At 44.6% G+C, this 24,657-nt stretch overlaps 1 protein-coding gene across 1 annotated transcript in view; it reads right to left on the reverse strand.

The window, feature by feature from the left end:
* LOC143814322 (tRNA (32-2'-O)-methyltransferase regulator THADA-like) overlaps positions 1–24,657 on the reverse strand; it is a 142,602-nt gene that overhangs the window by 21,330 nt on the left and 96,615 nt on the right. The window contains exons 17-24 of the mRNA XM_077293446.1: positions 22,285–22,464; positions 17,539–17,684; positions 17,327–17,455; positions 15,308–15,412; positions 15,033–15,227; positions 14,423–14,573; positions 14,109–14,334; positions 13,786–14,013 (exon numbers count right to left, since the gene is read on the reverse strand). Of these exons, the coding sequence (XP_077149561.1) occupies positions 13,786–14,013; positions 14,109–14,334; positions 14,423–14,573; positions 15,033–15,227; positions 15,308–15,412; positions 17,327–17,455; positions 17,539–17,684; positions 22,285–22,464 (1,360 nt within the window). The remainder of the gene's footprint in view (positions 1–13,785; positions 14,014–14,108; positions 14,335–14,422; positions 14,574–15,032; positions 15,228–15,307; positions 15,413–17,326; positions 17,456–17,538; positions 17,685–22,284; positions 22,465–24,657) is intronic.

Consider the following 24,657-nt stretch of genomic DNA (forward strand, 5'->3'; position numbering starts at 1 on the left):
CACACCATTTTAAATTGCCTGTAATTATGTTCCAATTCCTTCCCCCTAACAATCAGCGTCAACTCCAAGAACCCCCACCCCCCCACCAACCACGAAAAGCCCTGACCACCTCAGGCTCGTGAGTGCCCCAAAACCACCAACGCTCTCTCCACCACTTCTTGTAAAGCTAATGTCCACAAATCTATCCCAATTGCATTTAACCCCTTTCTGACATCGGACGTACTATCCCGTCGAGGTGGGGTGGGCCCGTATGACCGCCAACGGGATAGTACGTCCAGCGCGATCGGCGGCGCTCACGGGGGGAGCGCGGCCGATCGCGGCCGGGTGTCAGCTGCCTATCGCAGCTGACATCCGGCACTATGTGCCAGGAGCGGTCACGGACCGCTCCCGGCACATTAACCCCCGGCACACCGCGATCAAATATGATCGCGATGTGCCGGCGGTGCAGGGAAGCATCGCGCAGGGAGGGGGCTCCCTGCGGGCTTCCCTGAGCCACCCCGCAGCAACGCGATGTGATCGCGTTGCTGCGAGGGTCTTACCTCCCTCCCTGCCTGCTCCAGACCCGGATCCAAGATGGCCGCGGATCCGGGTCCTGCAGGGAGGGAGGTGGCTTCACAGAAGCCTGCTCAGAGCAGGCACTGTGAAGCAGCCTGCACTTCTCTCAGATCGGTGATCTGTCAGAGTGCTATGCAAACTGGCAGATCACCGATCTGTATTGTCCCCCCCTGGGGCAAAGTAAAAAAGTAAAAAAAAATTTTTCCAAATGTGTAAAAAAAAAATTAAAAAAAATATTCCAAAATAATGAAAAAAAAAAAAATATTATTCCCATAAATACATTTCTTTATCTAAATAAAAAAAACCAAAACAATAAAAGTACACATATTTAGTATCGCCGCGTCCGTAACGACCCGACCTATAAAACTGGCCCACTAGTTAACCCCTTCAGTAAACACCGTAAGAAAAAAAAAAAAAAAAACCGAGGCAAAAAACAACGCTTTATTATCATACCGCCAAACAAAAAGTGGAATAACACGCGATCAAAAAGACAGATATAAATAACCATGGTACCGCTGAAAGCGTCATCTTGTCCCGCAAATAACGAGCCGCCATACAGCATGATCAGCAAAAAAATAAAAAAGTTATAGTCCTGAGAATAAAGCGATGCAAAAATAATTATTTTTTCCATAAAATAGTTTTTATCGTATAAAAGCGCCAAAACATAAAAAAAATAATATAAATGAGGTATCGCTGTAATCGTACTGACCCGAAGAATAAAACTGCTTTATCAATTTTACCAAACGCGGAACAGTATAAACGCCTCTCCCAAAAGAAATTCATGAATAGCTGGTTTTTGGTCATTCTGCCTCACAAAAATCGGAATAAAAAGCGATCAAAAAATGTGACGTGCCCAAAAAGTTACCAATAAAAACGTCAACTCGTCCCGCAAAAAACAAGACCTCACATGACTCTGTGGACCAAAATATGGAAAATTTATAGCTCTCAATATGTGGTAACGCAAAAAATATTTTTTTGCAATAAAAACCGTCTTTCAGTGTGTGACGGCTGCCAATCATAAAAATCCGCTAAAAAACTCGCTATAAAAGTAAATCAAACCCCCCTTCATCACCCCCTTAGTTAGGGAAAAATAAAAAAATGTATTTATTTCCATTTTCCCATTAGGGTTAGGGTTAGGGCTAGGGTTGGGGCTAGGGTTAAGGCTACAGTTAGGGTTGGGGCTAAAGTTAGGGTTAGGGTTGGGGCTAAAGTTACGGTTAGGGTTTAGATTACATTTACGGTTGGGAATAGGGTTGGGATTAGGGTTAGGGGTGTGTCAGGGTTAGAGGTGTGGTTAGGGTTACTGTTGGGATTAGGGTTAGGGGTGTGTTTGGATTAGGGTTTCAGTTATAATTGGGGGGTTTCCACTGTTTCGGCACATCAGGGGCTCTCCAAACGCGACATGGCGTCCGATCTCAATTCCAGCCAATTCTGCGTTGAAAAAGTAAAACAGTGCTCCTTCCCTTCCGAGCTCTCCCGTGTGCCCAAACAGGGGTTTACCCCAACATATGGGGTATCAGCGTACTCAGGACAAATAGGACAACAACCTTTGGGGTCCAATTTCTCCTGTTACCCCTGGGAAAATACAAAACTGGGGGCTAAAAAATAATTTTTGTGGGAAAAAAAAGGATTTTTTATTTTCACGGCTCTGCGTTATAAACTGTAGTGAAACACTTGGGGGTTCAAAGTTCTTACAACACATCTAGATAAGTTCCTTGGGGGGTCTAGTTTCCAAAATGGGGTCACTTGTGCGGGGCTTCTACTGTTTAGGTACATTAGGGGCTCTGCAAACGCAATGTGACGCCTGCAGACCATTCCATCTAAGTCTGCATTCCAAATGGCGCTCCTTCCCTTCGGAGCCCTCCCATGCATCCAAACGGTGGTTCCCCCCACATATGGGGTATCAGCGCACTCAGGACAAATTGGACAACAACTTTTGGGGTCCAATTTCTCCTGTTACCCTCGGGAAAATACAAAACTGGGGGCTGAAAAATAATTTTTGTTGGAAAAAATTTTTGTTTTATTTTTACGGCTCTGCATTATAAACTTCTGTGAAGCCCTTGGTGGGTCAAAGCACTCACCACACATCTAGATAAGTTCCTTAGGGGGTCTACTTTCCAACATGGTGTCACTTGTGGGGGGTTTCTACTGTTTAGGTACATTAGGGGCTCTGCAAACGCAATGTGACGCCTGCAGACCATTCCATCTAAGTCTGCATTCCAAATGGCGCTCCTTCACTTCCGAGCCCTTCCATGCGTCCAAACGGTGGTTCCCCCCCACATATGGGGTATCAGCGCACTCAGGACAAATTGGACAACAAATTTTGGGGTCCAATTTCTCCTGCTACCCTCGGGAAAATACAAAACTGGGGGCTAAAAAAATAATTTTTGTGGGAAAAAATATTTGTTTTATTTTTACGGCTCTGCATTATTAACTTCTGTGAAGCCCTTGGTGGGTCAAAGCGCTCAAAACACATCTAGATAAGTTCCTTAGGGGGTCTACTTTCCAAAATGGTGTCACTTGTGGGGGGTTTCAATGTTTAGGCACATCAGTGGCTCTCCAAACGCAACATGGCGTCCCATCTCAATTCCTGTCAATTTTGCATTGAAAAGTCAAACGGTGCTACTTCCCTTCCGAGCTCTCCCATGCGCCCAAACAGTGGTTTACCCCCACATATGGGGTATCAGCGTACTCAGGACAAATTGTACAACAACTTTTGGGGTCCAATTACTTCTCTTACCCTTGGGAAAATATAAAATTGGGGGTGAAAAGATAATTTTTGTGAAAAAATATGATTTTTTATTTTTACGGTTCTAAATTATAAACTTCTGTGAAGCACTTGGTGGGTCAAAGTGCTCACCACACCTCTAGATAAGTTCCTTAGGGGGTCTACTTTCCAAAATGGTGTCACTTGTGGGGGGTTTCAATGTTTACGCACATCAGGGGCTCTCCAAACGCAACATGACGTCCCATCTCAATTCCTGTCAATTTTGCATTGAAAAGTCAAACGGCGCTCCTTCCCTTCCGAGGTCTCCCATGCGCCCAAACAGTGGTTTATGCCCACATATGGGGTATCAGCGTACTCAGGACAAATTGTACAACAACTTTTGGGGTCCAATTTCTTCTCTTACCCTTGGGAAAATAAAAAATTGGGGGCGAAAAATAATTTTTGTGAAAAAATATGATTTTTTATTTTTACGGTTCTGCATTATAAACTTCTGTGAAGCACTTGGTGGGTCAAAGTGCTCACCACACCTCTAGATAAGTTCCTTAGGGGGTCCTCTTTCCAAAATGGTGTCACTTGTGGGGGGTTTCAATGTTTAGGCACATCAGGGGCTCCCCAAACGCAACATGGCGTCCCATCTCAATTCCAGTCAATTTTGCATTGAAAAGTCAAATGGCGCTCCTTCGCTTCCGAGCTCTGTCATGCGCCCAAACAGTGGTTTACCCCCACATATGGGGTATCGGCGTACTCAGGACAAATTGTACAACAACTTTTGGGGTCCATTTTCTCCTGTTACCCTTGGTAAAATAAAACAAATTGGAGCTGAAGTAAATTTTTTGTGAAAAAAAGTTAAATGTTCATTTTTATTTAAACATTCCAAAAATTCCTGTGAAGCACCAGAAGGGTTAATAAACTTCTTGAATATGGTTTTGAGCACCTTGAGGGGTGCAGTTTTTAGAATGGTGTCACACTTGGGTATTTTCTATCATATAGACCCCTCAAAATGACTTCAAATGAGATGTGGTCCCTAAAAAAAAATGGTGTTGTAAAAATGAGAAATTGCTGGTCAACTTTTAACCCTTATAACTCCCTAACAAAAAAAAATTTTGGTTCCAAAATTGTGCTGATGTAAAGTAGACATGTGGGAAATGTTACTTATTAAGTATTTTGTGTGACATATCTCTGTGATTTAAGGGCATAAAAATTCAAAGTTGGAAAATTGCAAAATTTTCAAAATTTTCGCCAAATTTCCATTTTTTTGCAAATAAACGCAGGTAATATCAAAGAAATTTTACCACTATCATGAAGTACAATATGTCACGAGAAAACAATGTCAGAATCGCCAAGATCCGTTGAAGCGTTCCAGAGTTATAACCTCATAAAGGGACAGTGGTCAGAATTGTAAAAATTGGCCCGGTCATTAACGTGCAAACCACCCTTGGGGGTGAAGGGGTTAAATGAACGCCATCCTCCAACCAGAAATTACCGACCCCGATTCCAACTCGAAATGTCTGACGCTAATACCCCCATTTCTGGAAACAAAACTTGACACTGCCCTGTTTAATTTTACCCTCGCTCTGTTAATCCCCTTTAAAGATCTAGCTACCCTCCACCGCTTCCTAGGCACAATATCCGACCACACAGTCAACACTCCGGGAAACGATCTCCACAACCTCAAAAAAATCGAACCGTATATCTCTGATTAATTCTCTAAGCGGCCTTACCCCCAAATCATTCCCCCCCATATGCATGACCAAAATGTCAGGCTGTCTATCCAAATGAACAGCCCTGGAAAATTCAGAAAGAACTCTACTCCAAACCATCCCCCGAAATCCCAACCAACGAATGACCACTTGCTGCCTACTAAAACTCAGTTGCCTACCGTCCGGCCTGACGTCGGCACGCAGCGCCCCCCAATGCACGAACGAATGTCCGAAGATCCAGGCTTAATAGGGGAAACCACCTGCAACAAGATACATGAAAACACTCAACTTCAACACGATATCATGACATGCCACCCAAAAATTAATGACGAACATAACTTAAGTATCGATCCGAAGTCCACCTGCTAATTCTCCGTATTGCGTCCGCACCTAAACCCAAACTATCAGCTTCTGATGCGGCCCCGATCCTAAAGGAATGCGACCCGAACATATCCGGAGGAAGACCCAACGCCTGCAAACCCCTTTTCAATACCGCAATAAACTGAAAGTGAGACAGAAATGTCCCCCCGCGTGACACAACAAAGGGCCTACTCTACCTGACCACAAGCGCCAATACGCTTCCAGACACCCTCTCGGGCACATCAATGCTCCCCAACCCTCCCCAACACCACACGTTTCCCTCTTCCAAACTGGTCAGTCTTCGAACGCCGAATCCAAAAAACAATACCCCCCGTCCAAAAATCTACATCCTCTGCCAACAAACCTCCTGCCCTGTTCCTGGAGCTTGCCACAAGCTCGCCCACGCTTGGCCCCAAAAAAGGCTAAAGAAAAGGCAAGTCGAAACAACACCAACTCAAAATTAGAACAACAAATAGTCTCCAAAACCCTGCCCAACCGTTCCAAAAGGCTAAAAGAAATTGGACGGCGCCTATCAAGCGTCTGATTACCTCTCCTAAAACCCCTTAGAGCCTGTCTAACCAAAAAAATTTTGGTAACGTCCGCCAACCCCTGCAACTTAAAAGCAAAAGCAAGTCCAGCCATGAATTTATTCACTTTTGAAAACGATCAACCTACCTCGGCCGCCTTGCCAATTAAAAATAACACCGCCAACATCGTATCTTCTTCGGACACCAAATCGCCCCAACAAGACACCCAACTCTGCCATACCCGCCACGAGGCTTCGTATGATGACCAGGTTTGGCTTGTAACAGACTCCTGAATCAACCGGCCGGCTCGTCCATAATCACGTTCCATAGATGCAAAGGGCATTCCTCTCCTGAGACCTCCGCGTCCGGCGCCAATTCCCGAAAACGCTCCCACTGAAAACGAGACAATGCATCCGCTATTGAATTCTGGACACCTGGCACATGAACCGCAGAAATACAAGCATTCAGTTCCAAGCACCTGAGAACCAGCTACCTCACCAACTTAATCACAGGGGGGACGAAGCCGATAAACTGTTAATCACCGACACCACACTCATATTGTCACAATGAAAACGAACGCTCCTGTTAGCGAACATTCCCCCCCAAATGAAAACCGCCACGACAATAGGAAACAATTCCAACAAAGCCAGGTTTTTTGTAAGGCCCAACTTCCTCCAAGGCTCCGGCCATCGCCCCGCACACCACCTTACCTTGCAATAGGCCCCATAACCAGCCGCACCAGCTGCGTCCATGTATATCTCACAGTCAAAATTGAATCAAGGACCGCCCATTGTAATTTTTCAAAAAACGTTGCCACACTAGCAAATCATCCCTGTGCTCCTTGTTCAAACGAATGAAATGGTGAGGCGCCTTCACACCTGCCGTCGTGACCGACAACCTGCGACAAAATATCCTGCCCATGGGCATGATCCTGCATGCAAAATTCAACCTACCCAACAAAGACTGCAACTCTTTCAAAGTCAGCTTCCGCATCTTCCTAGCTCTATCAACCTCTTGTTGCAGGAGGGCCAGCTTGTCTTATGGCAACCGACACTCCATTCTCTCGGAATCAACTAGAATGCCCAGAAAACTCAAAATGGTACTAGGACCTTCCGTCTTTTCCTTTGCTAACGGAACCCCAAAACACTCAGCCACCCAAAACATAGCCGTTAACGCATTCCTGCACACTGCCGAATCAGGCGGACCAATAAACAAAAAGTCATCCAGATAATGAATAACTGACTGAACTCCCGCAACATCCCTAACCACCCACTCCAAGAAAGTACTGAACGCCTCGAACAAGGAACAAGAAATTGCGCAACCCATTGGCAAGCACCTATCCAAATAGTAACCACCATTCCAAAAACAACCTAACAACGGAACACTGTCCGGGTGCACCGGAAGCAAACGGAAGGCAGATTCAATATCCATCTTTGCCAACAAGGCTCCAGAGCCGTGTCTCCTCACCCACTGTACCGCCGCATCAAACAATGTATATTCCACAGAGCACAACTCTTGGGCGATGCCATCGTTCACTGACAGGCCTTTTGGATATGACAAATGCTGAATCAACCGAAATTTATTCGGTTCTTTTTTGGGCACCACCCCCAACGGGGAAACAACCATCCCCTCAGTCGGCGGAAGCAAAAACGGACCTGCCATCCTACCCAGCTCCACTTCTTTTTTAAGCTTAACATCAACAACCTCGGCATGCAACATTGCCAACCACAAATTCTTAATCGAGAAAGGAACCTCGTGACCCGGAGGGAGAATCCTAAAACCGTCTGCAAAACCGTGAAAAATAACACCAGCCTTCACTTGATCTGGGTACCTATTTAGAAAGGGGGCCATCTCGTGAAGTCTCACTGGGCTCTCCCCCTTGACCGGCACCCAACGATGGCTTTCCCTTCCCTTTTTTTAAGCATTTTGAGGCCCCATGGGAGCTTCCTTTACAATGGGAACACACATGCTTAAACTTACAGGTATTCCCGTACTTACACTGGCCGTCATTAAACTGCCAGCATGTTCCGGATTTCTCCTTTGATCCCTGTGCCCCCTGACTACCGCTTCCGTGTCCCGCCTGCTGGTTGCCACCACCTCCACTCCCGTGAAAGGACTGCCCATGCCTGGCTGGGCCATAACCTTCAACCATAGCCCTATATCCTTCTGGTCCCACCTAATTCCGGCCTCACCGCCTTCCTTTGCCTAAACTGCTCATCATACCGCAGCCACGTCTGACCGCCATAGATACGATGCGCTTCCCCAATAGAGTCTAAATAACAAAACAATCCCGAGCAATTCTCGGGCGACTTCTCCCCCCACCACACTCGCCAATATTGCAAATGCCTGCAACCAATTCACAAATGTCAGCGGAATTAATCTCCACCTCCGCTTTTCTTCCTCTTCCTTTTTGCTATCATCTTTTTTCCCTTTATCTAAATTAAACTTTTCTAAAAGGGAGAAGGGAAAAAATGTCCACATACTCATCCCGCCAAATCTTCTCTTTTACCTCCTTCTTCAAATGAGCTCCCAAAGGCCCTTCAAAGCACACGTAAACTTCCCATTTCGCTCTATCATCTAATTTAACCGTATCCCGTTTCCTTTTCTGTCTGCACCGAAACACCTGCTGAAGGTACCACCACCCCCCGACCATGACTCAACAATACACTTCCCGACTGGGGCTCCATCCCCTGTCCAGACATCCACACCCCCACAGGCGACGTAACGGCCCCAGTTGCCGCCCCGCCATCCAACCTACGCAGAATGTGCGACATACTATGCAAGATCTCCTGCAGGCCTGGCACTTCCGCCACAATGGGCCCACCCCGCTGCCGCTCTTCACTCCTCACCACCAGGCCCCCCCTAACCTCCTGTAACCCTGCCCCTGCGGGCAACAAACAAGACATGGAATCATACTCACTCCGCTGCGCGGGTGCTGTGTCCCCGCCAGCCGAACCTCCAGATCCCTGCTGCTCTGTCCCTCCATGACGATCGATGCCGGACACCAACAACTCCTCATAACGCTGCTGCCCCAGGCCCGCGCCCCTGGCCTCCTCGTCACCAGGGGGGACCCGAGCGTGTTGAGACCGCTGCACCGCCAGCCCTCTCTGCCCCAGGCCCGTGCCCCTGGCCTCCTCGTCACCAGGGGGGACCTGAGCGTGTGGAGACCACTGCACCGCCAGCCCTCTCTGCCCCAGGCCCGCGCCCCTGTCCTCCTCGTCACCAGGGGGGACCCGAGCGTTTGGATACTGCTGAACTGACAAACTTCTCCGTCCCTGGCCCGTGCCCCCGGCCTCCTCATCGCCAGAGGGGTTCCGGGTGCGGGAATCTCTACGCGATGGAGACCGCGCAGGTGACCTTGACCGATCCTGATGTGCCGACCCGGATGGGACCGCCCGGTCGTAAAGTCTCCCTCGCTGACCGGCAGACAGCTCGACACTGCTGCCTGCCTCTCTCTCTTCGCTGCGCCCTGGATGCAGGCAGCAGGGGGGCTCCCTGCTGCTGCCTGCCTGTTGCTGGTCGTCGCCTGGTGTTGATTCCAGCAGGCACCCTGGAGGGAGCTGCACCGGAGGTGCCTGCCGCAGGTGGTGGGTCCGGACTCCTTCCCGCCACCGGTGCCAGCTGTGTGCCTGCTCGTGCCGCCGCTGTACGCCCCCTGCGCGCCGGGGACCGGCTGGATCCTGAGATAGCCCCATCTGCGTGCAGCCTGGATTGCTCAGGCCGCACTTCCGGTCTGGCACTCGCTGCAGCAGCGGCGGTATCCTGGGCTCGTCGACGGGCGCCGGCAGGCCGGGTTGGAGGATTCCTGCCGGAGCGCAAGCAGCGGTGGGGTGCCGCTCACACCAGCCGCAGGGTCCCTGGAGGGGCTCCGGAGCCTGCGCCTGCCACGCGCCGGAACTTCAGGGGAAAGTCTTTCTGGGGGCCTGGTCCTCCTGCCCCTTGTGCTCACACCGGATCACTCTGCCGCGCCCAGAATGGAGGAAAGCTGGGCTTCCAGCCAACCTCCCCTCCTGGACCGAGCCAACTCCTGGAGCTGGGCCAACATTGCCTCCGCAGACTCCATCAGGTATTTCAGGTACTGCTCGCTTCGGGTATAGGGAATAGAATGGCGGTTTTCCCGCACTTTCTTCCCTAGATCCCCCCTCCTTATTGCTCCTCCCCCGCTGTGACCCACCTATCAGAACCCCCTCGCATTATTCAAAAACCTCTCGGCCAAATGCGGTCATGGGGGGCCTCCGTGTAGCTGCGCCCTACTCCTGCCCCTGACTTTATCCTCCTTTCTAGCTAGCACAGTGAAAAGGAAATTCACTGTTCATATTCTGTGAGCTTGTTACCATAGCCGACTCTTGACGGTACTGGGTGCTTTAACCCATAAATCCCAGAACACAGAAAAAATAACTCCACTCTGAACAGCTCCTCAAGGTGACTGAACAACAATTGAATACAGTGCTAGCTATACATAGCTAGCCAGGTGCATGCAAACATGACTTCCAGTGTTAGGTTTCAACCCTCTCCTATCTGACTTTTCTACACATTGTTAACAATAGTTTTGACATGCTCTTAGAAACAACACCACCTTCCAAGACAATAAATGCTGTGCAAAAGCAAAATAAACCACCTCAGCCTCAAACTACTATTAGAATCCACTATTCTCCCCATTTTTGGCAGATTTGCATACATGCGGTCACATGCTGACTAATTTTTCATCTGCTTTTCTCAATATTCTATTGAGAGAAGCAGCTGAAAAATTACTTAGCACAAAACAGTAAGAATGAAAAAAGAAGATTTTTTGTTACTCACCGTAAAATCCTTTTCTCTAAGCCTTCACTAGGGGACACAGGAAACCATGGGTGTATGCTGCTGCCATTAGGAGGCTGACTCTAGGTAGAAATAAGGCTATCTCCTCCCCAGAAGGCTACACCCACAGACTGGCAAAGAACAAACCACTTTGTGACAAAGCAGTGGGAAAGGAGGTAAAAAGAGATTACCCTAAGATGAAGCAACAATGGCACAAATAAGGGCGGATGCTGTGTCCAATGAAGCCCAATGAAGGCTCTGAGAAAAGGATTTTAAGGTAAGTAACCAAAAATCTTCTTTTCTTTATAGCTTCATGAAACCACATGAAACCATGGGACATCCTAAAGCAGTCCTTAGGGTGGGAAGAGACAGGCACTTAAAAATGTAAGATTAGTTAACTGCTGCACGAGGGACTTTCCTGTCCAGCTTCGAGTTCGCTGAAGCATAGGGGTGAACCATGTAGCTCTAGGAGAAGGTGTGGACTGAAGACCAGAAGAAGCCCAGGAGGCCCAGGGGAGAATAGCCCATGAAGCTCCCACTGTCATGTGGGGAGAGCTGTAATCCTAAGTGGAATCAGTCTTTACTTCACTTGGTTCTCTGACAAGCTCCTGGTTGAAAAGAGGCCACTCCATAGGATGTAGGATGGGAAGAAAGAAGTATGAAGTATCTATAGAATAAAGGGAAGTAGCAATCTTAGAATGAAGGAGTGCAACCGGGCGTAGGATCCCTTGCAACCAGGCATAGGACATCCTTTATCCTCGTCGGACAAAGGACAAGATCTTCAGGACAAGGAAAAAGTAACCACCATAGGAAGTAAGCATGCAACCGGTCCTGCTGGGTGAAGGTGGATGCCTTGCTGCGATTATGGTATGGAAAAAAACCCAGTTGGAGAGAACCAGTGGCCTTACTAGGCTGAGGCTATTGCAACATGATGCAAACTAAGGGACTAAGAAATGAAGATGAAGAAGGGGCCCTGAGATAGGCAGGTCTGGACAATCTGGACAATCTGGGAGTGTCCCCAAGGTAGTGAAACTGCAGAGAGAAATGGAACAATGAGTTTGGTCCAAATTACTTATTATCTTATTTAGCGTTCTGTTGTGGATATAAGGCATGGCTAGTGCCGATCAGATGGATCCTGAGCTTTTAAGGGTTGGTAGAAGGAAAGATCCTTGGTCTTTCCAGCAGCAATCCTGTCAGCCCAATAGCGGTGAAACCAGTCATGAGGGCTGATCCTGCAACCTAAGTCAGCGTTTCTTTTTTTTTAAATAACTGATCATAAACTGACCAGTTAATCTGCACCGATCCTGAGGACATTGTCGTGGGACAACGTAAAAGAAAGACCACTGATAAAAAGGATATAGGACCAGTGGGATGAGGTGGATCCGATTCCATGTCGAACAGAGACCTGTCCACTGACTCTTAAGCTTGTCTGTAATACCCTCAAGTCTGTAACCCCATGTCTGTAACTTGATGAAGATTTGAGGTGGTCCAATTCGAGAAAACAAAAAAGGTGAGTGATGACAACAAACAGACTGTGGATAATGGATCGAGTACTAGATGGCTGATGGACTAAGCAACCACGTTACAGCTGTGGATAAGGAGGGTAGTTAATCTGACACACTATGGATTGCAGCCAGAGTGCAGGGTGGTAGTTAGCACAGATTGTGGAGCAACACGTGAATTTTTGTCATAGAAAAAAAGACCACTGTATAGCTGTGGTCATGGAGGTTAGTGAGTATGACATACTACATAAGAAGGATTAAGTACCAGACAGTTGACGCATAGGTACACACTCCGTAGCAGCGGCCAGGGGTGGTAGACAGCATGTGTAACATTAAATAGCAGAGGTGAGGCAACACTTTATTCCTGACCTACTATTGCTCTGTGGAAGGAGCTCAGAGTCTGCTGGCAAATGTCATCCGGTTGTCCGTCATGTGCCGACGCGCGTTGTGAAAGAAATGCCCGACGTGGGCAGCGGAAGCAGTCTTACGACGCTTCCGCTGCCCCATTGTAAGGTCCGAGGAGGAGGGGGCGGAGTTTCGGCCGCGCAGGCGAAAATGGCGGACTCGACACACAAAAAACGTTACATGTAACGTCTTTTTGTGCCGACAGTCCGCCAAAACACGACGCAACCATTGCACGATGGTTGCGACGTGTGGCGATACGTCGCAATGCGTCAGTAATGTAAGTCTATGGGGAAAAAACGCATCCTGCAGACAACTTTGCAGGATGCAGGTTTTTTTCCTAAACGACGCACTGCGACGTATTGCAAACGATGCTAGTGTGAAAGTAGCCTTAGTTTGAATCTAGATTGAAGTGACAGGGGAAGGTTCCGACCTCAGGGCTGCCTCTGGGAAAAAGGGGATCCAGACGTGGAGCTGGAGTGTGCCCGCTTTCTGGACCTATGTATGGTCTGTCCTGGCTGCATGCTTCTGATTCATGTAGGAAAATGATCAGAACCACAGAGGCGGGTGGCCTATTAGACAGTAGCGTAAGAGCCTCTACCAATGACTGAGATACATTGGTTTGAGCTGTACTGAAGGAAATTGTTAGGATTAAAAGGGTCCTGCCTGTCAGAGTAGCGAGTCGACAATGTGGACGGCACCATATTGTTCTCTCTGTCCCTTAGGAGGGAAATCAGGGGGAAAAATTACAGCCTGAAACCCGAAGTAACAAGCTGTATCTGAAAGAAAGAAATCATTAGTAAAAACACAACAAGATGGTAGAGATGGGTCTGAACGCAGACCCATGTCTGCATCCTTGGACACTAAGCAAAAACTAGTTAGTTCTCTCCCAGTCAGTGGGTGTAGTGTGCTGGTAAGGAGTCAGCCTTTTTTTCGGCCAAGTGTCAGCCTTCTAGTAGCAGCAGCAAACACCCATGGTTTCCTGTCCCACCCAATGAAGCGATAGAGAAGCGCATACTTATTGTCACATAACAAACATGTGAATCACCTATCAGAGCCGAATCTTCACAGTGTGTACACTTACACACATTATTTGGCAAACATTTTACCTATTTACCATAGGTGAGATAAATACATGTGCCATACACAGTATAATTAGTTTAGGGGAAAGCTATGAAAAAAAAAAAATATATATACAGCTTGTGTTTACAAACCAGTTCTCCTTCACAGCTAATGACAGCAAAGCATAAATCTGCTGCAGTCGTCCATGCAAGGTATTGTGACACACTCCATCCTTGGTATGAGGAAGGCCAATTATAAGTTCAACTATTAGTGCATGATAATCCATCACTGGAACAATAGGCACAAGAGCACGTGCAGCCATGACACGCACTGCATAAATGGGATTCTCTCTCAGGTCCAACAGAGGCTCCATAAAACATCTGTAGAAACAACATAATATAAAGACATTGTTTTATGATATCATTGTGTAAACGTACCAATGTTCAGTAATAAATGCCTCCCTAAAGTTCATCACCTGGTTTCACTGTCTCCCCCGGGCTGTAGCTTGGAAAGCAGTGTAAGGATAGGATGCAAACTGGGATGCAGCATTTCTTTTGCTTGTGAAGCCCTTAGAAGTTCTTCCAGCAATACTTCACTAAGTCCTGGGTATCTCCGCAAAAGAGCTCCACCATGTAGTGTGCTCTGCACAGAGCAATCTGCATCACTGCGAGACAATCCCAGCATGCCAACAGTGAGGGCAGCTTTGTAAAATGTAAAAAAAAGAGTATTCATTCATTGCATCAAGAATGCGATTATTGTCAGATACGTTTTTAGTGAGACAACACTTACTGAACAGCTGTAGAGCTGCATTGCGCATAGCCCAGCAGGGAGAGCACAGACTACTGACTGCCAGGGACATCATGGGAACTGCATGGTAAAGTAGTGTAGAGCGAATTTCTGCAGATCGGAGCATAGTCTGAAGAGCATGAACAGCAGATACCTAGAAACCAAAAGATACAGAATTTCATGGATATCATCTACTATCACAAAAAATTAAAACTTTACAACCCTAAAAATGCTACTACTTCGACAACCTCATCTCAATCTGCATGTTTGCCCTCAGTTAAATATGATGTCTCGTTGTCCCTGCACATAATCAGTGCTGGATTCACTCTCCCCGCTTTCGTCTGAATCGGACATCAAGAGGAAGTGAGCGGCCAGCCACAGATGTGACTTACTCTTGATGTCTGGTTCACATTGAGGTGGGAAGCGAGAAGCCAGCACTGATTGGGCGCAGGGATCCCAAGACCTAACAATGTGATGCGATCCCCGGGAGAGTGAGTGCCAACACCAGTGAAACGGAGCCTGCACCAGAAGTGCAGTAATTTTACTGGGGGCAAACATGCTGATTGAGATTGGGCTGTCTGAGTAGTGGACAAGTTTAATCCAAGCTTGGTACCTGAGGAAGGTCGAGCGTGTGGTCCCAGTTAGACGGCAGGGGCTCTTTAGCTAATGCGAGTAGGGACAGTACACAGGCTTCAAGAAGTGGGTGTTGAGGGCCCTCTGCAGATAAGATGCCCTGCAGGAGAACTGGAAAGCCTGCAGCTCTGCGAGTAACAGAAAGAGAGTGCTGAGACTTTGTCAGCAACAAGACCTGCAAAACAAAACATTGTAAGAGGCACTGCAGCAAAGACAGGAAGGCTCGATTTATAGTTTACACTATGTATATCACACCTGCGCCATCATTTTTCTTGGCAGATCTCTCAAGTTTTGATCTTTATGGTGAAGTAGTGCAGAGCAAAGCCTGGTAAATCCTGTGCTGCATCCATCTACAGCTCCCTGCAAGATAAACAAGTGACATACAACTGTGAAAAACAAATAAAGGGATGCATTTTAAAGATGCACTTCCATCAAAATGTTTATCCTCTTAATACATTGCAATCATATTATACAGCACTGTGCACTTACAATTTCTCATTTGCCTTTCTATCCAGTTAATGCATCTGTTTTCTCTGCTCTATGTAGAAACAAGAAGTCTCTTGTACCTGCATTTATCATCCCCTCTTCAACTCCAGACCCAGCTTCTCCCCCTTCCCATGCCAGGGACTTTTGCAGGGACTCATACAGGGAAAATGTACTTCCTGTTATATAGAGCTTAGAATGATTCAGTAAGTCAGTTTTTAATCATGTGATGGCATAGACCTAATGGAAAACAGAAGAATTTACTGGGTAGAAAGGCAAAATGAGCAATTGCAAGTACACAGTGCTATATAATATGATGACTACAATATTTTAAGATGATAAAAAACTTTGATGGCAGTGCTTCTTTAAGACCTTGTAAATTAGTTTGTTCAGGAAACAAAACTATCTTGCTAGTGCAATCCATTAAAGGTAGCTATCATATAAGTCAATATGAGATCCTATAACAAAACTTGCAACATGACAAACCAGGGATCTTAGCCAAGGCGATTGCCTATCTGCAGACAGCTATTAAGGGGAAAATTGTGTTTCACCAGTACACAGCAGAGTTTGGCTGGATGAATGCGCCGTCCCATGTTGCAGCATTAGGATAGAAGGAACTGTCTCTCAATAGGGAGACCAGTGGTGTATGGAGTCTTATTGACAATGATCAATGAGGAAACAAATACAATGAAGACCTTGTAAAACACATATTTAAAAGATCCTCAGACCACCTCCACCTCAGAGAGCTGCAGCATCAACTTGCTGCAGATGGTGTCACTGTGCATCGGTCAACTATACAACGCACGTGTTTTTTTGCCACCATGCATAATGCCTTTTTGTATGACCAAACAACTCAATCTTGGTTTCATCAGTCCACAGGACCTTCTTCCAAAAAGAAATTGGCTTCTCCAAATGTTTGTTTGTGGCGTGCTTGCAGAAATGGCTTCTTTCGCATCACTCTCCCATACAGCTTCTCCTTGTGCAAAGTGCGTTGTATAGTTGACCGATGCACAGTGACACCATCTGCAGCAAGTTGATGCTCCAGATCTCTGGAGGTGGCCTGAGGATTGTCCTTGACTGATCTCACCATTCTTCTTTGTCATCCTTTCTGATGTTTTTCTTGGCCTGCCACTTCTGGCCTTAACAAGAACTGTACCTGTGTTCTTCCATTTCCTTACTATGTTCCTCACAGTGGAAATTGACAGGTTAAATCTCTGAGACAGCTTTTTGTATCCTTCCCCTGAACAACTATGTTGAATAATCTTTGTTTTCAGATCATTTGACAGTTGTTTTGAGGAGCCCATGATGCCACTCTTCGGAGGAGATTCAAACAGGAGAACAACTTGCAAGTGGCCACTTTAAGTAGCTTTTCTCATGATTGCATACACCTAGCTATGAAGTTCAAAGCTCAATGAGGTTACAAAACCAAAAAAAGTGCTTTAGTAAGTCAGTAAAAAGTAGGTAGGAGTATTTAAAACAAGAAAATGATAAGGATGCCCATACTTATGCACCTGTTAAATTTTGTTTGAATGCAGATTGCACATTTTCTGTTAGTACAATAAACCTCATTTCAAGGCAGAAACATTACTGTGTCCAACAGTTATTAGATATATGAAACTGAAATAGCTGTTGCAAAAAAAACTATTTTTATAAAACATTAAGCTTAAGATTAATAGGGGTGCCCAAACTTTTTCATATGACTGTATTTAGGATTAAAATACATTTTAGTTTCAGAGCACCCCGTTAAGTCCTGAATAAGTCTGTCTATAAAAACTAAGCTATGAGACTTACCCAGTGACGACATCTCATGAATATATCATGATATGCGGCCATTGAAGCCTCTACTGCAGCATCAGAAATCATGGGAGTAGGAGCGGCAATCAACTTTTCTACGAGAGGCCCAAGAAACATTCCAATTTCCTGGCAAGGACAAATAAGAAAATTACCATAATTAAGAAAATGACTTTATCAAGCAAACTTATTGTAGATTATTGGAGGCTCACCTTTAAGGAGACCCAGCAACAAGTCATGATGAGGCTGTGTTCTTCTGAAATAAGAAGGTCTTCCTGTGCTTCCTGTAGGCCTCTATCATGTGCAATTAGGACACTGACAGCCTTCCCCATATCTTGAAAAGATGGTGCAGCTACTTCTGTGTAAGGTAAGCACCTTTCTTAATGCCATGAACAAAACGGGCACATACATGGTTCACGCTGCTGAAGGTCTTATCCAAGCAATAGCTAATCAATATGGTGCAAACCCCCCAAAAAACTAATATACCACTGAAAAGAATAAAATATTGTACATACATGGGCAGCACCGTGGCTCAGTAGAATATGATGGCGCTAAATAAGCAAAGCATATTAAATAAAGGATAATAATATATATATATCAATCACAGTTGTAAACACTCAGAAGCTAAAAAGATAACCTGTCACCTTGGAAAACAATATTTACCTGTAGACGTAGATCTAATCTACAAGTAAATAGTGTTACAAAAGCAGCACCAAAAAAATGAGCTGGAAGCTATGTTGAAATAAGTGCAAGGTGCACATTCACACTGTGGCCATTAACAAACAAAACCTAGAATAAAAGCAAAATGAATAAATAACCTGCAGTAAGTAAATAAGTAAATTGTAATAGTAAATGTAAATAACATAGGGTACTTAGTTATCAAAAAAGCGCGTAAGCCATCTCACCTGGGCATGCTCTGCCTGCATCTGGCACATAGAGGTTCTACGTTAGAGATAGGACCATCCTGATTAGGCACACCTTGTTGTGGTGGGATGGCTTATACGCTTTTTAGATCAAAACAGTGCCAATTAAGTACCCTATGTCATTTGCATATACGATTACTATTTACTTAATGTAGGGTATTAAATAATTTTGTTTTTATTCTATATATTGTTACAATGCTGCCTGACTGCGTTACTGAAAGCACTGCTACAAGGTGAAAATGAACTTATTTTACTTCAGTCATAAGGGTATACACAAAGAGGTTTCGGTCACCGCTCATTATACTGAGTGGCATCTCTAACGCCTTAAGGACCGCCGATACGCATTAATACGGTGGTCGTTAAGGGGCCTTATTTCCTCTTTGCCGTTTTAAAAAAGGGAATAATGGAATAGCACATGTGATTTGTGATCAGCATTTGTGATAAAAGGAAAATAAACAAAGAAACACACACATAATTGGTATGCCTGTGTTCGGAATGGCCCGCTGTAAAAAATTGGGATGTTATTTATTCCGTTTGGTGCACGCCGTAGGAAAAAAAAACACTAAAAATGTTGCCTTTTCATCATACCAACTCACAAAAAAGTGAATAAAAAGCGATCAAAAAAGTCATATGTAAAAAAAATTGGTATAAATGAAAATGCCAAACTGTCCCGCAAAAAACAAGCCCTAATATGGCTCATTCGGCAAAAATAAAAAAGATACAGCTCTCAGAATATGACAATGCAAAAAACAAATTTCTTTTTGTAAAATATTTTGTTTTTACCACACAATGAACAGCGCAAAAAAACTAAATGATCAATAACTGGATTGCTGGGTTTTGTCAAAATATGTCTGAAAAATCTGAATAAAAAGCGATCAATAAATATTTTGCACCCTGAAATGTTACCAAAAAAATCTGTAACTCGTCCAACTATCAACCACATTCGGATCCTTCAGATGGAACCTGAAAACCCATCTCTTCAGGAAAGCCTACAACCTGGATGACCCTGCTGCCTCCTCACCACTACCGGAGCTACCGCCTCACCAACCCTCAACATATTGTCTCCTTCCCCACCATCCTGTAGAATGTAAGCCCACAAGGGCAGGGTCTCTGTATCAGTCTGTAATTGTTAGTTTGTTTACTGTAAGTGATATCTGTATTTTGATGTAACCCCTTCTCATGTACAGCACCATGGGATCAATGATGCTATATAAATAAATAATAATCATAATCTGTGTGCTTTCTGTGATTTTCACGAGCCTGTAGATTTGTATTACTAATTTTAGTCAGCGACGTTGTTCAAAAATAGACATGTTTCTGTGATTACTTTTTAGTGGACATGTGGTCTGCAAAAAAGCATGGACATGTGAGCAGCTCCATAGATTACATTGTTACATGTTCTATCTGTGAAAATCATAGATAGAACTCATGCATGAAAAATACACTGTGTTCCAAATTATTATGCAAATAATATTTCCTCATATTTTCTCTAAATTACCTATCTGAATTGCAGTCATTGTTATTTTCCAGTCATCTACTATTCTAGTATAATTGCAATGTTTTGGAACAAACTGCTTATGAAAACAGTATCTTTTTTTTTAAAAAAAAAAATAAACACTCAAAATGCATGTTCCAAATTATTATGCACAGCAGAGTTTTCAACCTTTTTTTTTTATTATTTTGAACAAAAAAAATGGTCAATTGTGAAGTTATAAGCATTATCAGCTTATTACAAAATGAAATCAAACAGTTTTCAAGTTAAAACTTTATTCTAGGTGATGTTACATTTGCACATAGGACCCCTTGTTCGAAAGAAGCTTCTGAACTCTCTCGTCCATTGAATTTGTCAGTTTTTGGATGATTTCTGCTTCAATTGTTTTGCATGTGGACAGAATACCCTCCCAGAGCTGTTGCTTAGATGTGAACTGCCTCCCGCCATCATAGACACTCCTTTTGATGATGCTCCAGAGGTTCTCAATGGGGTTGAGGTCAGGGGAAGATGGTGGCCGCACCATAAGTTTGTCCTCTTTTATGCCCATAGCAGCCAGAGATGCAGATGTGTTTTTTGCAGCATTAGACGGTGCATTATCATGCATGAAAATGATCTTGCTGTGGAAAGAACGGTTCTTCCTCTTGAACCATGGCAGGAAGTGTTGTTTTAGAAACTCCACATAGATTATGGAGTTCATCTTTACCCCTTCAGGGATCATAAAGGGGCCGACAATCTCTCTCCCCATAATTCCAGCCCAAAACATTACTCCACCTCCTCCTTGTTGGCGCCTTAGCCGTGTTTTCATGGGGTGTCCATCAACCAGCCATCCTCCACTCCATCCATCTGGACCATCGAGCATTGCACGGCACTCATCGGTGAACAAAACAGTTTGGAAGTCTTCATGTATTGTTTGGCCCACTGGAGCTGTTTCTGCTTGTGTGCAGTGGATAGACGTGGTCGACAGGATGGCTTACGCACCTCTGAAGGACCCTGCATCTTGTTGTTCTGGGGACTTGGAGGCACCAGCAGCTTCAAAAACTTGTCTGCTGCTATGACAAGGCATTTTTGCAGCTGCTCTTTTAATCTTACGCAATTGCCTGTTGGAAAGAGTCCTCAAATTTTCGTTATCAGCACGCACACGTGTGTGCTGGGAATCAGCTACATACTTCTTGATTGTGCGATGATCATGATGAAGTGTCTTGGCAATGTTGATTGTGGTCATGCCTTGACCTAAATACTCCACAATTTGATGCTTCTCAGCAGCCGACACATCCTTTTTCTTTCCCATTTTGGCAAAAAATGTAGGCTGCTTAATAATGTGGAACAGCCTTCTTAAGCAATCTTGCCTTTATTTGGACACACCTGCCAAACTAATTTGCACAGGTATCTGCAATTGCTTTCAGTGATATAAAGAGCCCTGACACACATCACCATCAATGAGTTTAAATGACAAACAAAAAAATTCTAACCTTATCACTCATAAACTCTTTGTGCATAATAATTTGGAACAAAATGTAGACAATCTCAATGTGAAAGGCTGAATACATTCCCCACAAAAGCAGGGATCACAGAGGAATACATTTCCAAAATTGAGATCATCCTTTTAAAGGGGTGCAGAGGGAATGTCTCACATATCCATGGGTTGTCTCTACTTCAGAAAAGAAGGTTTTGCTGCAATACTATACACAACCAATGGACAAGTGTGATGCTGATTTTGAAGCCATATTGTTCTAGTTTAAAGGGAACCTGTCACCCCCCAAATTGAAGGTGAGCTAAGCCCACCAGCATCAGGGCCTTATCTACAGCATTCTGTAATGCTGTAGATAAGCCTCTGATGTATCCTGAAAGATGAGAAAAAGAGGTTATATTATACTCACCCAGGGGCGGTCCCAGTCCGGTTCTGGTCCGATGGGCGTCGGTCCGGGGCCTCCCATCTTCTTACGATGACGTCTTCTTCTTGTATTCACGCTGCAGCTCCGGCGCAGGCGTACTTTGTCTGCCCTGTTGAGGGCAGAGCAAAGTACTGCAGTGCGCAGGCGCCGGGCCTCTCTGACCTTTCCCGGCGCCTGCGCACTGCAGTGGTTTGCTCTGCCCTCAACAGGGCAGATAAAGTACGCCTGTGCCAGAGCGTGAAGACAAGAAGAGGACGTCATCGTAAGAAGATGGGAGGCGCCGGACCGTGACGCCCATCAGACCGGACCGCAGCGGGACCGCCCCTGGGTGAGTATAATATAACCTCTTTTTCTCATCTTTCAGGATACATCGGGGGCTTATCTACAGCATTACAGAATGCTGTAGATAAGCCCCTGATGCCGGTGGGCTTAGCTCACCTTCCATTTTGGGGTGACAGGTTCCCTTTAAAAGGAGTTGTTTACTTTACTTCTTTTAACTAAAACACATGTTTTAGCACAAGGCAGGGTTCAAAGGAGAAAGAGGAAAATTTGACAGTTGGAGCAATTTAGCTTTAATAGATTGCTGATCCATTTTCCATTGCCAATAAGGTTCTAGGACAACTGCTAAGGATAATGTTATTAGTGTCTTACCTGAAGGCTCTTCCTTCCATGCTTTGTGTAGTATCCCAAGGAAGAATGATGCTATTTCTTGTAACAAGCTAACAAGATTCTGCAGGAGACAATGCCAGCTGGTGGCCTGATCAGCTTGCAAGATGAATTTTGACATTGAAGAAACATCCAACAGGCATAACCTCAGAGCAGAAAGCACCCCTAAATGGTGAACGCAAGCATGAGAAAGATCATAATTGCATCTTTACAGGAATTTGTTTTATGTACATTTCATTAACTTCTTACTGCCTAAACTAGTTTGGACATTCCTGAACAGCTCAATTTTTCAAATCAGACATGTGTCACTTTATGCGGTGATAACTTTTAAAATGCTTCTTCTGATCCCATTGATTCTGAGAATGTTTTTTCGTGACAGATTGTACTGCGTGTTACAGGTAAATGTAGACAAAATGTCTGCTTATTTAAGGAAATACCCGAAATTTGCCAAAACTTTAGAAGAAATAGCAATTTCAAAATTTGACATTATGCCCTTAACCCCTTTACCCCCAAGGGTAGTTTGCACGTTAATGACCAGGACAATTTTTACAATTCTGACCACTATCCCTTTATGAGGTTATAATTCTGGAACGCTTCAACGGATCCCGGTAATTCTGAGATTCTGACACTGTTTTCTCATGACATATTGTACTTCATGATAGTGGTAACATTTCTTTGATATTACTTTCGCTTATTTGTGACAAAAATGGAAATTTGCCAAAAATTTCGCAATTTTCCAACTTTGAATTTTTGTGCTCTTAAATCACAGAGATATGTCGCACAAAATATTTAATAAGTAACATTTATCACATGTCTACTTTACATCAGCACAATTTTGGAACCAACATTTTTTTTTTTGTTAGGAAGTTATAAGGGTTAAAAGTTGACCAATGATTCCTCATTTTTACAACACCACTTTTTTAGGGACCACATCACATTTGAAGTCACTTTGAGGGGTCTATATGATAGAAAATACCCAAAAGTGACACCATTCTAAAAACTGCACCCCTCAAGGTGCTCAAAACCACATTTAAGAAGTTTATTAACCCTTCAGGTGATTCATAGGAATTTTTGGAATGTTTTAAAAAAATTGAACATTTAACTTTTTTTCACAAAAAAATTACTTCAGATCCAATTTGTTTTATTTTACCAAGGGTAACGGGAGAAATTGGACCCCAAAAGTTGTTGTATAATTTGTCCTGAGTACAACGATACCCCATATGTGGGGGTAAACCACTGTTTGGGCGCATGGCAGAGCTCGGAAGGGAAGGAGCGCCATTTGACTTTTCAAAGCAAAATTGGCTGGAATTCACATAGGACGCCATGTCGCGTTTGGAGAGCCCTTGATGTGCCTAAATGAAGGAAACCCCCCACAAGTGACACCATTTTGGAAAGTAGACCCCTTAAGGAACTTATCTAGATGTGTGGTGAGCACTTTGAACCCTCAAGTGCTTCACAGAAGTTTATCACGTAGAGCTGTAAAAATAAAAAATCTGATTTTTTTTTCTCACAAAAATATTTTCGCCCCCAATTTTTTATTTTCTCAAGGGTAACCAAAAGAAATTGGACCCCAAAAGTTGTTGTGCAATTTGTCCTGGGTACGCTGATACCCCATATGTTGGGGTAAACCACTGTTTGGGTGCATGGCACAGCTCGGAAGGGAAGGAGTACAGTTTTACTTTTCAATGCAAAATTGGCTGGAATTGAGATAGGTCGCGTTTGGAGAGCCCCTGATGTGCCTAAATAGTGGAAACCCCCCACAAGTGACACCATTTTGGAAATAAAACCCCCGAAGGAGCTTATCTAGATGTGTGGTGTGCACTTTGAGCCCCCAAGTGCTTCACAGAAATTTATAACGTAGAGCCGTAAAAATGAAAAAATCATATTTTTTTCACAAAAATGATCTTTTCGCCCCCAATTTTTTATTTTTCCAAGGGTAACAGGAGAAATTGAACCCCAAAGGTTGTTGTGCAATTTGTGCTAAGTACGCTGATACACCATATGGGGGGAACCACCGTTTGGGCGCATGGCAGAGCTCTGATGGGAAGGAGCGCCGTTTTGGAATACAGACTTTGATGGAATGGTCTACGGGCATCACGTTGCATTTGCAGAGCACCTCATGTACCTAAACAGTAGAAACCCCCACAAGAGACCCCATATTGGAAACTAGACCCCCAAAGGAACTTATCTAGATGTGTTGTGAGAACTTTGGACCCCCAAGTATTTCGCTAAAGTTATAATGGAGAGCCGAGAAAATAAACAATCATTTTTTTTTCCCACAAAAATGATTTTTAGCCCCCAAATTTTTATTTTCACAAGGGTAAGAGGAGAAATTGGACAGCAAAAGTTGTTGTGCAA

Source organism: Ranitomeya variabilis, chromosome 1, assembly GCF_051348905.1.
Source record: "Ranitomeya variabilis isolate aRanVar5 chromosome 1, aRanVar5.hap1, whole genome shotgun sequence".
NCBI classification, from domain to species: Eukaryota; Metazoa; Chordata; class Amphibia; order Anura; family Dendrobatidae; genus Ranitomeya; species Ranitomeya variabilis.